This window comes from Mus caroli, chromosome 11 (assembly GCF_900094665.2).
Source record: "Mus caroli chromosome 11, CAROLI_EIJ_v1.1, whole genome shotgun sequence".
Lineage (NCBI taxonomy): Eukaryota > Metazoa > Chordata > Mammalia > Rodentia > Muridae > Mus > Mus caroli.
Genome location: NC_034580.1, coordinates 110,742,149 through 110,757,861, shown reverse-complemented (window position 1 = coordinate 110,757,861; position 15,713 = coordinate 110,742,149). Strand labels below are relative to the sequence as shown.

Genomic DNA, 15,713 nt, shown 5'->3' with positions numbered 1-15,713 from the left:
AGCCCTAGTGTTTCTACAGGATAGGTACTGAGGTTAGCAAATAAATTTAAAATATGGACACATCAATTTGGTATTCAGATAAATGAATATAGCCATGTTAAACAACACTTGGAATATACTTGTCAAGATATAATTAGTTTTCCTGAATCCCAGGATTCCTGGGCACTTATCTTCTATCAGGAGGCCCTCCTGAGGAGAGACCTCAGGGTCAGTCCAGTGGGAAGGAGCTGCCAGGGTGCAGCTTTGTTTACCTGATGTGGGAGCTGTTCTGAGTCACTTGTTCCTTGCCAGTGTTCTCGACGGTTGTTGGTGTGGCTGTCAGATTTGTGGCTACGGTGGTCATAGTTGAACTTTCTGGGGCTAAAGATACAAGAGATCATGGTTTAGTCCTCCTGTGCATAGTACAGCTCTAGTATGGTGTTAAGTTCTTTCCACTAGGAATTAAGGGGCTCGGTTCCCAACCACCATTAAAAACTTCCTTCCTTCCTTCCTTCCTTCCTTCTTTCCTTCTTTCCTTTATTTATTTTTGGAGACAAAGTTTCTCTGTGTAGTCCCATATCATTTGGGACTCACTCTGTAGGCCAGGCTGGCCTCAAACTCAGAGATCTCTCTACCTCTGCCTCCCTAGTCCTGGGATTAAAAGTGTGTGCCACCAGGCCTAACACTTGAATTCTTTCCTAAGGAAAGATGATGTGTGGAGAAAAGAAAGAACTTCCCATTAAAACTTGCTTCCTGTGCCGGGCAGTGGTGGCGCACACCTTTGATTCCAGCACTTGGGAAGCAGAGGCAGGTGGATTTCTGAGTTTGAGGCCAGCCTTGTTTACAGAGTGAGTTCCAGGACAGCCAGGGCTTACAAAGAGAAACCCTGTCTCAAAAAACAAACAAAAAACAAACAAACAAAAACAAAACAAAACAAACAAACAAACAAGCAAACAAACAAAAACCTTGCTTCTTTCAGAGCATATTCATTACTGCCTGGTGTGCCATATTCAGAAATACTGAAAGAGTTCTCTGGAAGAGCTCTTAATCACTGAGCCATCTCCCCAGCTCCAATTTTGTCTTTTTCTTTGTTGTAGTTGTTTAAAGCAACTGATAAACCTCATCCTTGTTACTCAATCTTGCCCAGGATTAAAGGTTCTGCAGCTTCCTTTCTGTTATGTTAAAGGGGGCAGCGGGGTCTCAGGAAGAGACTTTAGCTCAGTGGCAAAGTGCTTGGCTAGCACACATGGGATTCTGAGTCCAATTCCCTGATCTGTAGAACTGAGAATATCTAAGACAGGCATACAAGAAGACAAAGGTTCCCCACCTCACCCTCTTTCTTGGAGAAAACAGGACAAATAGAGTATATTCAATCTATCTTTTCTAGTAAGACTTTTGCAAGGGTCGATGATTAGGCCTCACCCCTATCAGGATTTTCTGGAATTTTTTTTCTTACCTGGGTTAATGTTCACATTAACTATAAACATAGAGTCAAGTTCAGCTGTGACAATTCCACACCAGTAAATGCCAGCATCACTCATCCTCAGATCCTCCATGGTCACCGTGAAGATGAAGGCTGTCTGGTCATCCCTGATGGACACACGGTTCTCCTTCACGAACAGCTCTGATTTATCAGTTTCAATGAGAATCTCACATGATCTCAAACCATCTCTTCGGCACCAATACTTCTTGTAATCCTTCCAGCCTGAAGTATATTGGCACTGCACTGTCAAGGAGCCCTGCTCCTGACCACTCACCTCCTCTGGACCTGTGACTGAATCCTGAGCAGTGCAGCTTCCTAGAAAACAAAAACATATGGACCACTGATCTCCTCCTCCAAGGGCAGAATTCTACGGTGCCAAGTAGAGTTCGTGAGGTGAATAACAAACAACCAGTGATGGGCTTCCCATTTCCCAAGACAGGTCAGCATTGTTATCCTATTGGTTGAAGCCTCAAAAGAAAAGAAAAATAAGAAAGAAAGAAAGAAAGAAAGAAAGAAAGAAAGAAAGAAAGAAAGAAAGGAAAGAGAAAAGGAAAAAGAAAAAGAAAATCAAAACCAAAAAATGCTGAAGAACCCAGTTACAGCTCTCAGAAGATAAAATGGTGACAATGACAATCATAGCTGGAGTGGAGGAGTGTCAGAAGTCCGTGTCTGAGGGATTGATCCTATCTTCATTTCAGTATCCATGATTCTCTGGAGGTTCGTCTGTAGAAGCCACTTCCCATGGCCACACAGAAGCCATTTTTAGTAGTTTGAGCAGTCTCTGGAAGGAATGCCTTGTAGGCTGACCAAAATGACACCAAACAGTCTGACCTCCCTGTGGTGCAGAGCCCACAGCACGCAGACCCTGTGCTGTCCTTCAGATCCATGGAATCTGAGTCCCATAGCTCCTGGAAAGGTCTGAGGATGCAGCACTGTTGGTGAGGTTCTTACACAGCATGCACAAGCAACAAATACCAAATACCTGCTTAATGATAAAGGAGGCTCTGGAGAGATGGTTCAGTGGTTAGGACCACAGGCTGCTCTTCCAGAGGTCCTGAATTCACTCCCTAGGAGACACATGGTGGCTTACAGCTATCTATAGTGAGATCTGATGCCCTCTTCTGCTGTTAATGAAGACAGAGAACTCACTTATGTAAAATACATAAGTAAAATTCTTTAAGGAAAACCATAGGTGGTGGAGAGATTGCTCAGTGGTTAAGAGCACTGACTGCTCTTCCAGAGGTCCTGAGTTCAATTCCCAGCAACCACATGGTGGCTCACAACCATCTGTTATGCGATCTGATGCCCTTATCTGGTGTGTCAGAAAATGTAGAGTGTGATAAAGATGCCCAGTGTCAATCTGTGGCCTCTACCTGTATGTGTGCACCCATGTGTGTACCTGAGAGCACATGCACATGTGCATGCATGCCCGCGGGCACACACACACACATACACACAACCATTTATACATTTATGACAGAGACACATTGTTTTTTCTCAAAAGAACAAAAGTCATCCTCAAAAAGTAGAAAACAGAATAGGGGTTATAAGTCTGGGAAGGGTATTAGGGAACACAGAAGAAGGCTTACTGTGTAGAGGGAGAGTTGTTAGGACACAGGGCTGTCTGTCATTCGAAGAGAATGATAACTTATAATGTTATATGAGACAGATGAAAAATAGGGCTGACAACTGAATATTTCAAAAACCTCATAGACGAGATTATAAGGAAATGACAAGTGGCTTTGATAATAGCACAACTACCTTGATCTGACCGTTACTTCCTGTACATACATGTGCAAAAGCCATATTGTACTCCATCAGGCTTTTTCCTTTTTAAAACAGAGTCTCATAATGGGGACCAGCCTGGGCTTGAGCCCACAAGGATTCACCCACCTCTGCTGTCTGAGTGCTGGCATTAAAGGCGATCACCACCATGTCCAGCCCCTGTAAGAATTCATTACTGTGTCAGCTAAAGCTCACATCGGAACGGGAGATGGAGCTGCATGCTAGAAATCCCAGCACTCAGAGGATAGAGTCCGGAGGATCACAAGTTCAGGGGCATCCTAGACTGCATGTGCCAAACATGAAACTGAAAATACATTTTGTAAGAATTAGTTCATCCACTCACGCATCGGCTTTTGTGGAGCAGCTAGGGTGGAGAAACAGCCTCTTAAAGGTTTGCCTTTTCTTTTTGTTTTTTAAATTGCTTTTGGTTTTGGTTTTACTGCATTATCCACAGCATCCACAAGATGCCCAAAAACTTGCCTTTTATTTTAGGGGTAAGCAGCTGGTGAATGGATCAGCCAGGTTCCCTAACCCAGAGCAGACAGTCTGGGTCGCCCTCACCACTGACATGGAAGTGTCTAAAGCCCCTGCTACTTACCTGGGAGGAAGAGGAAGAGCAGAGAAGGGAACTGCCACATGGTCTTGTCTCCTCTCCTGTCCTTGTTGATGACAGACGACAGCACCCTGTGAGGACTTGCAGCTCAGCTTGAGTTTCCTTTAGGTCTCTCTCGTTCACGTCTCTCAGTAACTCCCTTGACAAAATTTCTCAATTTTGCATACAGGAAGTAGATGATGTCAGTCTTTGAGACAACCAAGTCACTGCATATGAGGGACAGCCAGGTGAACAGGGAACCTCCTCTAATGAGTAGATGCAATGGGACACATGAACTTGAAAGACAGATGTGAATCAGGAGGAGAGATGCAGACACACAGGTCGGCAGAGACAGACACAAAGGATGGGATACAGCAAAGCCCTCACCTAGGAAGTAACTGAGCTGCAGGGGATCATGGGAGAGGAGAGCAACCAAAGGCATGGTGACTGTAGTAGCAAGGGTGTACAAGGCAGCCCAGGCTAAGCCCATGGCAGTAGCCTAGGCTAAGCCCTGGGTGGCAGAGGGCATTACTGAAGGTTCAGCCTGGGGCAGCAGGAATTTATCTAGCTATGGACTTCACAGCAGGGATTTCTGTGGCAAAGGGGCACCTGCCACAATGGCTACTAGGGCCACAGGCATTGGCTCAGTGAAGGAGGGAGAGTGTGGGTTTTAAGCAAAGTCTCATGGAGCCCAAGCTGGCCTTGAGCTTCTCATTTTCCTTTTTCCCACATCAAAGTGCTAGCGTTACGGACATTCCCCAGCATGCTCTGTTTTATGAGACTCTGAAGCCTGATACCAAGGTTTCATGAATGCTGAGCAAGCATTCTACCCACTGACCTGAATCCACAAGCCCTGGTTCTGTTTCTATAAGACAGAGTTTTGCTGTGCTACCCAAACTACCTTCAAGATCTCGCCCTCCAGTGTCAGCCTCCCAAGTTGTGGGAATCTGCAGTTGGTTTAAATCCAGAGGACCAATTGCAAGTGTAGATATGTAGATATAGGTACACTGTATCTCTGGTATCAAATTTTTATGGGAGAAATTTTACAAACACATACATATGCACATACACACACATATAAATGTGCATACAGGAGAATCTATGAACACATGAATGCACACACACATATGCACACATGCACACAAATGCATGCATGCACTCATGCACGTGCACATATGTGTGTCCACACACAGAGCCACACACGTGCACATACACACACGCATGTTGTACACATGTCCGTGAACACACACACCACATATACACAACACACATATACACACAGACCACACACATATACAGAGAAACAACACACACATACACAATACACACTACATACACCATACAAATATACACAGCACACATATAAACACAAATACACATACACACATATAACCCACCACACACACAACCTACCTCATACACACACCCATACATACACATATAACTCACCTCACCCACACATACACATAACCCATTTCACATACACACACACACACATACACACACCACAAAAATACACACATATACATACATTACCTAACACACACATACAACCCAACACACACACACACACACACACACACACACACACACACACCACCTAAGCCACCAACACAAAATATCATTTAATAATAAAATCTTCCTTTTTTGTGTGGACTGAGATCAAATCCAGTGTTTTAGTCAGAGTAGACAAGCATGCTACCATTGAGCCACACCTCCAGATGTATTATGTATTAAGTTATAAACATGTAATTAAATAAATTTAAGGAGCTAGAGAGGTGGCTTATGGATAAGAGCCACCTCTGATCTTCACAGACAACTGCATCCACGTGCGTATACACACACACAGTCATACACACATATAGATAATTAACCATAAAGTCAGGGACTGGAGAAACAGCTCAGTGACAGAGTGCATACTGCTCTGTCAGAGGACCAAGTGTGGTTCCAAACCCACGAGTGATGGCTCACAACCACCTGTGACTTCAGCTCTGGGAGATCCATCACCCTATTCCGTTATCCAGGGGCATTTCACATACAAGTACATGTGTTTCTGTGTCACAGCAACACACACACACAATTATAATAAAACAAATCTTTTAAACATCTCAAATTAAAAATATAATTCATTCAAAACAAATTTAAGAAACACATAAACAGGTTCTAAAGAGGAAATAATTTATTAAGGAACTTTTTATTGTTTGCTTTAAGTTTTCTTTCTTGGGACCATGTATGCTGTGTGATGTGTTTGTGAGTGTGGGGTGCAGTACAGATTGCACATGGGAGTTGGAGGACAACTTCTGGGAGTTGGTCCTCTGCTTCCACCGTAAGTCCTGGACACTGACCTCAGGAGACCAGGCTTCAAAGTGAAGCTGACCCATCTCTCCAAACCTTACAAGATATTTTCACAGTTTCCAAATAATTGGGGTTATAGTTCATGTTCATAGATAAGGAAGTTATCTGTGATGGTTTGTATAAGCTTGGACCAGACAGTGCACTGTAAGAAGGTTTGGCCCTGTTGGAGTAGGTGTGTCACTGTGAGTGTGGGAAACATGACACTCATTTTAGCTCATGAGAAGCCAGTATTCTGTTAGCAGCCTTCAGATGAAGATGTAGAACCCTCAGCTCCTCCTGTACCATGCCTGCCTGGATGCTGCCATGCTCCCACATTGATGGTAATGGACCGAACCTCTCAATCTGTAAGCCAGCTCCAAAGAAATGTTGTCCTTGTAAGAGTTGCCTTGGCCATGGTGTCTGTTCACAGCCGGAAAACGCTAACTCAAACATTATCCTAGCAATACATTTGATGCTCTGTGCTGCCTGGGTTTTATGCCCACTTGGCCAAAGCTAGAGTCATCTGAGGGAAGGAAATCTCAGTTGAGAAACATTTCCATGTCAGCAGAGTGGTACAGATCTTTGATGTCAGCACTAAGGAGGCAGAGGCCGGTGGATCTTGGTGAGTTCTAGGACAGCTACCAGGACTACATGGAGAGACTCTTAAAAAAAAAAAAAGCAAACCTACAACAAACAAACAACTAAATCTCCTCCATCAGATAGAAACGCAAAGGGCATTTCCTTAGTGATTTTTGGGGGAGGGACCAGCACATTTCAGGTCTGAGCTGGTGCTCCTGGGTTCTATAAGACAACAGCCTAATCAAGCCAGAACAGCAGAAGAGTAAGCGACAGCCCCCCATGGCCTCTGCATCAGATCCTGCCCCCGGGTCCCTGCCCTGTCAGACTTCCAGTATTGAATGCTTTGGATGCTGACCTGAGATGTGGATGGAACAACCAAGTAAACCTTTTCCTCCCAGAGCTGCTTTTGGTCGTGGTGTCTCCTCACAACCACAGAAACACCGACTGACACATGTGCTCAACTCAAAGCCCCAGCGTGCACTTTTCAGAGAACCTCTCTTTCTTTTTTAAAAGTTTAATTTTATTCTTCATGTGTGAGTGTATTGTCTGTCTGTCTGTCTGTGCACCATATAAATGCAGTGCTTACAGAGGCTGAAGGGGAGTTGATCCCTTGACTTGGGTTGTGCGACATCCGGGGTGGGTGCTGAGATCTGAACTCAGCAGCTCTGCCTGATCAGCCACTGCTCTCCATTGAACCATCCTCTCTACAGCCCATACTTGATTTTCCTTTTAGGAACTGATTGGCTCGTCCTAAGATGTGAGCAGCAGAGGACCTAGCCAGTGCTGATGGACACTTACTGATACCTAAGAAGAGAGCCGTGCACCAAGACCCGAGAGTACAGCTCTAGCTAGCAGACCGCAGTGCACCAGTGTGAACCATGCTGGATCAGTGGTTGATGATGCTCCACAGGATGGGTGGCCTGAATTCAGTGCTCAAAACTCACGTGAATGTGGAAGGAGAGAACGGATTCCACGAAGGTCTGCATGAACTGTGGCATGCAAGCACACACACACTTCATAACTATACTCAATAATCATTAAAAATAAAATGCGAGGAGTTGAAAACAAAAATGTTTACAATAGAGGAAAACAATTTAATGTTTAGGGTCTCATTTCTCTTATTCCTGCTGTTATTACTAGTCTCCTCTTCCTCTTCATCTTAGGTTGCTTATTTTCTTTGAAAATATCCCTGTTCATTTTTATGTGCCTGAGTGTTTGTGTCTCCATGCATGATATTGCACCTGGCAGAGCTCAGACAGAGCAGAAGAGGAAGTTGGATCCCCTAGAAATGGAGTCAGAGACCACTGTGAGCTGCTGTGTGGTGCAAACCTGGATGAGCAGCTTGTAACTGCTGAGCCTGCTCTCCAGCTCCTAACTGATATTTGAGGCCGAGTTGTATGTAGTCTAAGATGACCTGGAATTTACTATGTAGCTGAGGATGAAACTCCAGATTCTCCTGCCTCTACCTCTCATATGCTGGGATTGTGATCATGTGCTTGTCTTGGTATAATAATGTCTTAATTGAAAGCCAAAGGCATAAGTCACAGGAGAAATACTGACTCATTTGCTACAGTACAATTAAAAGCCATTTATCAAAAGATATATCTCCTTCTGTATGTCTCGATCTATATGTCTATCTCTATCTGTATCTATGGCTATAACTATTTGTATCTATCTGATTATATATAAATAAGGTGGTGGAAGTAGTTCAGTGAAGAGGGCTTGCTGTACAAGCTTGAGGGTCTGAGGCAGATCAGCTGAACTCACATAAAAAGCAGGCCGTGGTGATATGTGTAATCCCAGCCTGTGTTTTACTTTATAACAAAAGCAGGCTAGGGGAGGGTGGAAGAGGAGAAAGAGGGACGGAGGGAGAAGAGAAGGGAAAAGAGGCTCTAAAGTGTTTAACCGCAGTATAAAAAAACCCGATGTCATAGGGCACTTACATAACCAACCAGAGGGCAGCACAGCAGGATGCAGGTTAGAACGTCAACAAATCAGCTGTGTGAATCTCAGAGACACAATGTTATATGATGAAGTCATGAGGCTTAGAAATGAAGCATGTTACCGGGCATGGTAGAACATGCCTATAATCCCAGAACCAGGGAGACAGAGGCAGGAGGATTGGGGTTGGAAACTAGCCTGGGCTATATAGTAAGAGACTCTGTTAACCAAAGAAAAAGGAAGAAAAGAGGGAAGGAAGGAAGGAAGGAAGGAAGGAAGGAAGGAAGGAGGGAGGGAGGGAGGGAGGGAGAAAAGGAAGAAACAGGTAGACTGGAAGGCAGGCAGATAGGAGGGTACAGTGGGGTGCACCTGTGTGGCAGAATGCTTGTTGTATGTGCCAGGCTTTGGGGTTACTCTAGAACAGTGTTGGAAAAAAGTAACACTGGGTCTGGTATGGTGGTGGAAATGAATTTCTATAAGTTCAAATCCAATCTGGTCTATATAGTGAATTCTGGACCAGGCTTCCACAGTAAGACCCTATATAGAAAAAAATTATAACTCTGTTTATATAAAAATCAGACACAGGGAAGCTAAGCAATACACCCTTGGCCAGCCCATGAGCATGCATGTGGCAAAGACTTAAACTTAACAGGTATGAAATGCTAGGTTCAGGTTGTCATCAAGGTGGCTGGGAAGCAGGGATGTGCCATCAGACAGAGAGATCATCAGTATAGCCCACCTTCTATGACTGAATCTGGAGGGCACAGTGTCATGAGTATTTCTTATGGAATGTGTACATATTTACCGGATAAGCTGTCAAATTGCCTTCTCAATATTTACCTCTATACCTTTAATTGGCACTACCCTCCATTGGAAATGCTTCCTTCTGCTGTGGTGTAAGTGACCATCCAGTACTTGGCCCTATATAACACCCTCATCCCACCCTAAGGCAGGGAGGGAGAAGAAAGAATTCCAGAGCCAGAGTTAGAGGAGGAGAGTGCCCTGAATGCTGTGTTCTGTGTGTGGCCTTGTCTCTCAATCATGAGCTCACAGCAGCTGTGGTTACCTGCACAAGCCCAAGTCAGCAAAATCAGTTAGCTAATTATGTATATGGGTGTTCCATCTGAATGGACACCTGCATGCCAGAAGAGGGCATCAGAGCTCTTTACAGATGGTTGTGAGCCACCTTGTGGTTACTGGGAATCTAACTCAGGACCTCTAAAAGAGTAGCCAGTACTCTTAACCTTTGAGCCATCTATCTAGACTGAAGTCATTTAAATATATAGGTATTTATTTGGTAAATTCATTTATGTGTTTGATACACCACAAAGAATCTTCTAAAAGTCTCAGAGCATTCTCAAGAAATATGTATTTACTGGCTGTCCTCAGCCACCGGAGGATCTGTGTCCAGGGACAGGACCTCGATGTCAACAGACTTCATTGGTTCTCATAACAGGGCCGAGGGCTGCTTCTCCCAGACCACCTCTGAGGCCTGTTCACCCAGAGGACGGCACCAAGCATGCTCAGGAACAGGGGCAACTCCAGAGACACCAGGACCCAGAAGTGGGGGCTGCTCAGAAGAGACCTGTAAGGGACAGAGTCACAGTAAGCTCACTTCCCAGAAGGTGACAATAATGCCCTGTGCTATGTGGCTGTCTCTTACCCAGGTCTGTGTCCACAAAGATCTGTTCCAGGACAAGGACAAGGACTGCCGGAATGACCAGTGTGATTAATAGAGAGCCCAAGAAGTAGCCGTGAACTGTGGGTCTGACCTGCTGTCTTCAGACCAAACCCACGGGCCTCTCCCCCTATACCCTCTAACCAGGCAGGAACAACCTTCCCAACCCACACCAAACTCTGTTCTAACTAGACCTCTCCCATGTTCTCCTGGGCGGCATTAATTAATTAATTAATTAATTAATTACTTTATGTTATGTAGCCCTATCTGTCCTGGAACTCATTATATAGACCCAGATGTCCTTGAACTCATAGAGATCCATCTGCCTTTGCCTCCCAAATACTCGGTGGCTTGTGCCACCACACCCAGTGGCTTAATTATTTTACATAGTTAATTGTGTGTATGTGTGTTTCCTCATGTGTGTGTATGCAGGTGCACATGCGTGTTCATGAATGTGGAGATCAGAGGGTAACCTTGGTCATTTCTCAAGAGTCACCACTTTGTGTTTGTTCTGAGACAAGTCTTGCTATGCAGGGCTGGCTAGTATGGAACTTGCTATGTAGTCCAGGGTGGTCCCAAACTCCTAGAGCTTAACCTGCCTCTGCCTCCCAAGTGCTGGGATTCAAGGTGTGAGTCACCACACCTGGCCCATCTATCTTGTTTGTGACACAATCTCTCACTAGCCTGCAGCTTGCCAAGTAGGATGGCTAGTCAGCGAGTCACAGGCATCCTCCTGTCTCTATCTCAGCAGCTCTGGTATTTCAAGTTGGTCCTACTATGTTGAAGGCACATTCTGGGAAGGACTGAGCCATGCTTGACAGGATGTCACCAGCCCTTTTCATTCTGCTCTCCTCTTCTGACTCCCTGGGTTCCTCCTCAGCCTGAACTCTCCCTACCTTCAGCGTAGGCAGGCCCAGCGTGGTCAGTGACCTAGGGCCTCCTTACCTGGACTACAACCCAGGGTACAAGAAGTTCTAGCCAGCCAGGTATGACATGAACATGTGGCCATGATACCTACTTGAGCTGCTGTGAGGAGAAGGCTCACATTCAAGTCAGGAACCAAGGTGCCTTACCCCAACCTCACACTTCTGGTAGCCCTGCCCTTCTCTTAATGGGACAACAAGGCTGAGGTGGACACCTCCAGGTCAGGAACCAGGGCACCTCACCTCAAGCCCTGGGGATCATGATGCTCATGGCGGCCCTCTGTGATGGATCCTTGGAGGGGACCCTTGGTAGACAGACTGGTGGACACCACAGGTGTCTCTAGTGTTGGTCCTGGAGATGAAATTATAGATCAGAACTAGTTAGTCTGCCTGTATCTAAGGGCTTCCTCCTTCCTTCCTCCCTCCTTCCCTCCCTTTTACCCTCCCTTCCTCTCTTCCTCATTCCCTTCCTTCCTCATTTCCTTCCTCCCTTCCTCTTTTTCTTTCCTCTCTTCCATTCTTCCTCCCTCCTCTCTTTCTCTCTCCCTTTCTTCTTCTTCCTTCTCTTCCTTCCTCCCTCCCTCCTTCCCTCCCTTCCTACTTTCCTCCTTCCCTTCTTTCCTCCTTTTCCTTTCCTTCCTTTCTTCCTCCCTCCTTCCCTCCATCCTTCTTTTTCTCTCTCCCTTTCTCCTTTCTTCCTCCCTCCTTCCCTCCATCCTTCTTTTTCTCTCTCCCTTTCTCCCTCCCCTCCCCATTTCTTCCTCCTTTCCTTCATTCCTTCCTTTTCTTTCTTTTACTTTTTGAGACAGGGTCTTGATATGGAGTTTATAGCCCTGGCTGTCCTGAACTTGTGATCTTCCTGCCTCCACCTCCTGAGTGCTAAGATCTCAGACATACACCACCCTGATCAGCAGCCGATGGGTTGGTTTTGGGCTGATTTCCCACCAAAGGAAGGATCGTGTGTGTGTGTGTGTGTGTGTGTGTGTGTGTGTGTGTGTGTGGATCCTCCTAAATCAGCTGATCACTTGCACACATGACAGAGCTGCCACCCCAACCGTCCTGAGGCGAAACCACACACCAGGTCTGCTTCCCCTTCAGCCTCAGTCATAGGCTGTCAGAGACAGCTAACTGCAAAGCTGGCATGTCACCAGTGAAAGCTCCCTCTGAACAAACCACTGTCACCATCTGTCCCCTACTGACCTCTGCTCAGCCCCCAGAACACCCATGAACTGGTTTCCATGGCTCACTCCCACAGGATACAGATCTCTGTCCACTGGCCACACTCTGCTCTCTCTGCCCCGTGTCCCCTGACAGACCAGCACCTTCCCCCTTACAAGAAGCAGTTACTCCAGGATGCCCCCCTGGCTGTTGCTCTGTCCCTATCTGCCCCTCATCACACATAATGTGCTCCCAGGCTCTGAGCTGATTCCTCCTCCAGAAATTCCTGCCGCTTTCAGCTGTCCTGATGCTATAGTGCTCATTATGGGGACTTACCTGGGTCCTCACTTGGAACCACAGACAACTCAATCATGAAAAACTTATGGAAAAATGGTAATTCCACCACACACAGGTAGGTGTCTGCATCCTCCAGGGTGAGGCTCTCAAAGGTCACTGTGAAGGTGAGGTTGTCTGGATGGTCCCTGATGGTCAGTCGGCCATTCCTAGCTTCTTCTGAGCTGCTGGTCTTGACAATATCTTTGCACAGTCCCTTCAGTGACACTCTGCACCAGAATTTGTTCTTAGTCTTGAATTTCTCCTCATATTGACACGACACACTGAGCGATTCCCCCACAGTGCCTGTGACAGTACTGGGGCCATGCAGTGGGACACAGCCTGAAAATACAAACCTCAATTCTGCACACTGACAGCTGGATGGGAGTAAGTCCTCCCTTTGGTCAGTTCTTAAAAACCCTCTTGTCTCAAGGAAACAGTGAGAAAGGAGACAGGCTTTGTAAGAGCAGGAGTCAGGACTGAGGTCATAGATTATAAAATAAATAGAGATTCTGTGGTTATGGCACTGACTGTCACAGGTGACCCTCCCAGTTTTCCTGAATCTGCCTCAGGTATTACTGTATTGTGCACAGAAACCTGGCAGCACCTGGGGACAGATGCTGATGGTCCTGGGCCCCACCCAATTCCAGCCCTACCCTCCTGATTCTCTCTAGACCCTTCTGCTTGTGCTGGCCTCTCCCTCTCCCTCTCCATTCTCCCCACTCCTCTCTTCCCATCCCCCTCCTGCTCCCCTCCCATGGCCCTGTCAGACTTACAGCAGGAGTTCCCCTTTCAAAGCTTACACCCAACACATCTGCCCCATGCTCACCTGGGACCTGAGAGAGGAGCAGAGCTGAAGGNAGCCACAATCTTATTACTCTGGGAATCATTTCTTCAGCTCAGCTGTCACCTGTGCCCACATCAGGGCCCAGATTGGAGAAGGATCTGTCTCATTCTAGACAGTAGAATGTCCTCTTGCCTAGTTCTCCTTTCTGTCCTCTGCTTCCTGGTCCCTGGTTCTCACGCGAGGCTCCAGATGAACAGTAGCAGGAAGGGCTCTGTTGATGTTCCAGGCCTCAGAGGCTTTGGTTCCTACCAGACAGAAGAAGTGGGGACAACCACGGCTGTGGAATGAGGGTGCCATCTGTCACCTATCCCTTACCCAAGGGCTTCCCTGCTCCTGCCAGAGCCCCGGGGAGCATTTCCATTTCCAGTCAGGTTATCCACCCTCTGTGACACACCACTTCCTGAGTGGATTGCAAAGCTGTCCTTTTGTTGCTCTAGCTCTGTGACCACAGAGGAACCATCTCCTTCTAAAATTCAGATTATAGGGCACTATTGGTCCATGGCGTCCCTAGAACTGTTTCTGGGTTTATACTGCTGGTCAAGGTCATGCTGTGGCCTTATCCCTTAGTCAGAGTTTATCTGGGTGCTGTGTCCTCCAAAAGGGTACAGAGCTGTAGGTCACAGCTTTCTTTTCTTCTGTCTTATTCTGTTTGGGTTGCTGTTTGTCTGTGGCAGCATCTCTAGCCCAGGATGGCCTCTATAACCAAGGAGGACCTTGCACTGATCCTCTTACCTCCAACTCCTGAGTCCAGCAGTTTAAGGTGTTTGTCACCACAGCCCATCCATGCTGTTCTCAGGATTGAACCCAGGGCTCTAAGCATGCCAGACGAGCTCTCTGCCAACTAAGATGCATCCACAGCCCTGATTATTTGAGACAGTATCTCACACTGCAGCCCAACCTGGGCTCGAATGCAGTATTTAGATGAAGCTAACCTTCAACTCAGAGAAATCTCCCATCCCTTGAATGCCAGACCTAGATGGGAGCCACCATGCATGGCAGCTCTGTCTTCTTGTGTCTTTGGGCACCATATCTAGACATGGGCATGATTTGGGGTAGGTGTTGTGTGGCAGAATGGAAGAATGACCTCAGACCTCTCCTTTCTGATGACTCAGTTTCCCAGTGCTGGCCATCCACTTCCCTTTCATGTTGGGGAAGAAGGGAAAGGGGGGAGTCTGAGAGCCTGGTGAGCCACCTGACCATAGAGGTACCTCCACCCCTCTGATCTACAGCCATATCTGCAGGCTTGGTGATATTTTGGGGAGACCTTTACACTTAAGGTTTGCTGGGTTTGGACTCTCCTGGGTTCAATCCTGAGCACAATCCTTATTACACTCACTTCCAATCCCCATTGACCCAGAATGTACATGTTCTCCCTACTAACACAGAATGCAGATGTTCTCTCACTCTGTCATTTTCTTGCCTCTCACTGATTGACCATCAGGGTATCTGCCTGCATTTTTCTATGTCCACTGTTTCTTTATGCTCTACAGAATACCAGATCAACAAGAGCTCAGAAACCACTTTTTGTATTCACTGCAGGACTCTAAGGCATGATCACCACTTGCTATCTGTGTCTAATCACTGGTCTATTGCTGTGAGGACACACCATGACCACAGCAGCTAGTATAAGAGAAAACATTTAACCAGGGCTGGCTTGCACTTTCAGAGGCTTGGTTCATTGTTATCATGGTCAGCATGGTGGCAAACATGGCAGGTATGGTCCTGGAGACAGCAGAGTGACATCCTGATTTTCAGGCAGAGAGAGAAAGGCAGAGAGAGGTGAGAAAGAGAGGAGAGATGACAGATGAGCGGGAGGAGAGAGAGACTGAGAAAGTCAGAGGGAGAGAATGATCAGTGCAGAGAGAGAATTGATAAATGATCAATTGTGTGAGCTTTTTGAAACCTCTAAGCCCACTCCCAGTAATACACTTCCTCCAAAAAGGGCCACAACTCCTCATCCTTCAAAACCTATCAAGCAGTCCCCCTCTCTGATGGCAAAGCTTTTGAATATATGAGCAGGGGTTAGGGGTGGTTGTGCTCTGATGGCAAAGCTTTTGAATATATGAGCAGGGGTTAGGGGT

The 15,713-nt window shown here is 46.4% G+C and overlaps 2 protein-coding genes across 4 annotated transcripts in view; both read right to left on the bottom strand.

Moving 5' to 3' along the window:
- The window catches only part of LOC110305324 (CMRF35-like molecule 5), a 5,735-nt gene extending 1,829 nt beyond the window's left edge, over nt 1-3,906 (bottom strand). Inside the window, exons 1-3 of the mRNA XM_021177245.2 lie at nt 3,846-3,906; nt 1,436-1,777; nt 252-360 (exon numbers count right to left, since the gene is read on the bottom strand). Coding sequence (XP_021032904.1) covers nt 252-360; nt 1,436-1,777; nt 3,846-3,885 — 491 coding nt within the window. The 5' untranslated portion in view covers nt 3,886-3,906. The remainder of the gene's footprint in view (nt 1-251; nt 361-1,435; nt 1,778-3,845) is intronic.
- LOC110305323 (CMRF35-like molecule 8) overlaps nt 1-15,713 on the bottom strand; it is a 34,907-nt gene that overhangs the window by 15,138 nt on the left and 4,056 nt on the right. Inside the window, exons 1-2 of one of the 3 annotated variants that reach the window (XM_029483055.1) lie at nt 13,615-13,844; nt 12,789-13,127 (exon numbers count right to left, since the gene is read on the bottom strand). The exons of 1 other annotated variant lie outside the window; for it this stretch is intronic. In XM_029483055.1, the coding sequence (XP_029338915.1) occupies nt 12,789-13,127; nt 13,615-13,675 (400 nt within the window). In that variant the 5' untranslated portion in view covers nt 13,676-13,844. Of the gene's footprint in view, nt 1-11,537; nt 11,647-12,788; nt 13,128-13,614; nt 13,845-15,713 lie in introns of those variants that run through there. One more of the 3 variants, XM_021177244.2, reaches the window with a different exon arrangement.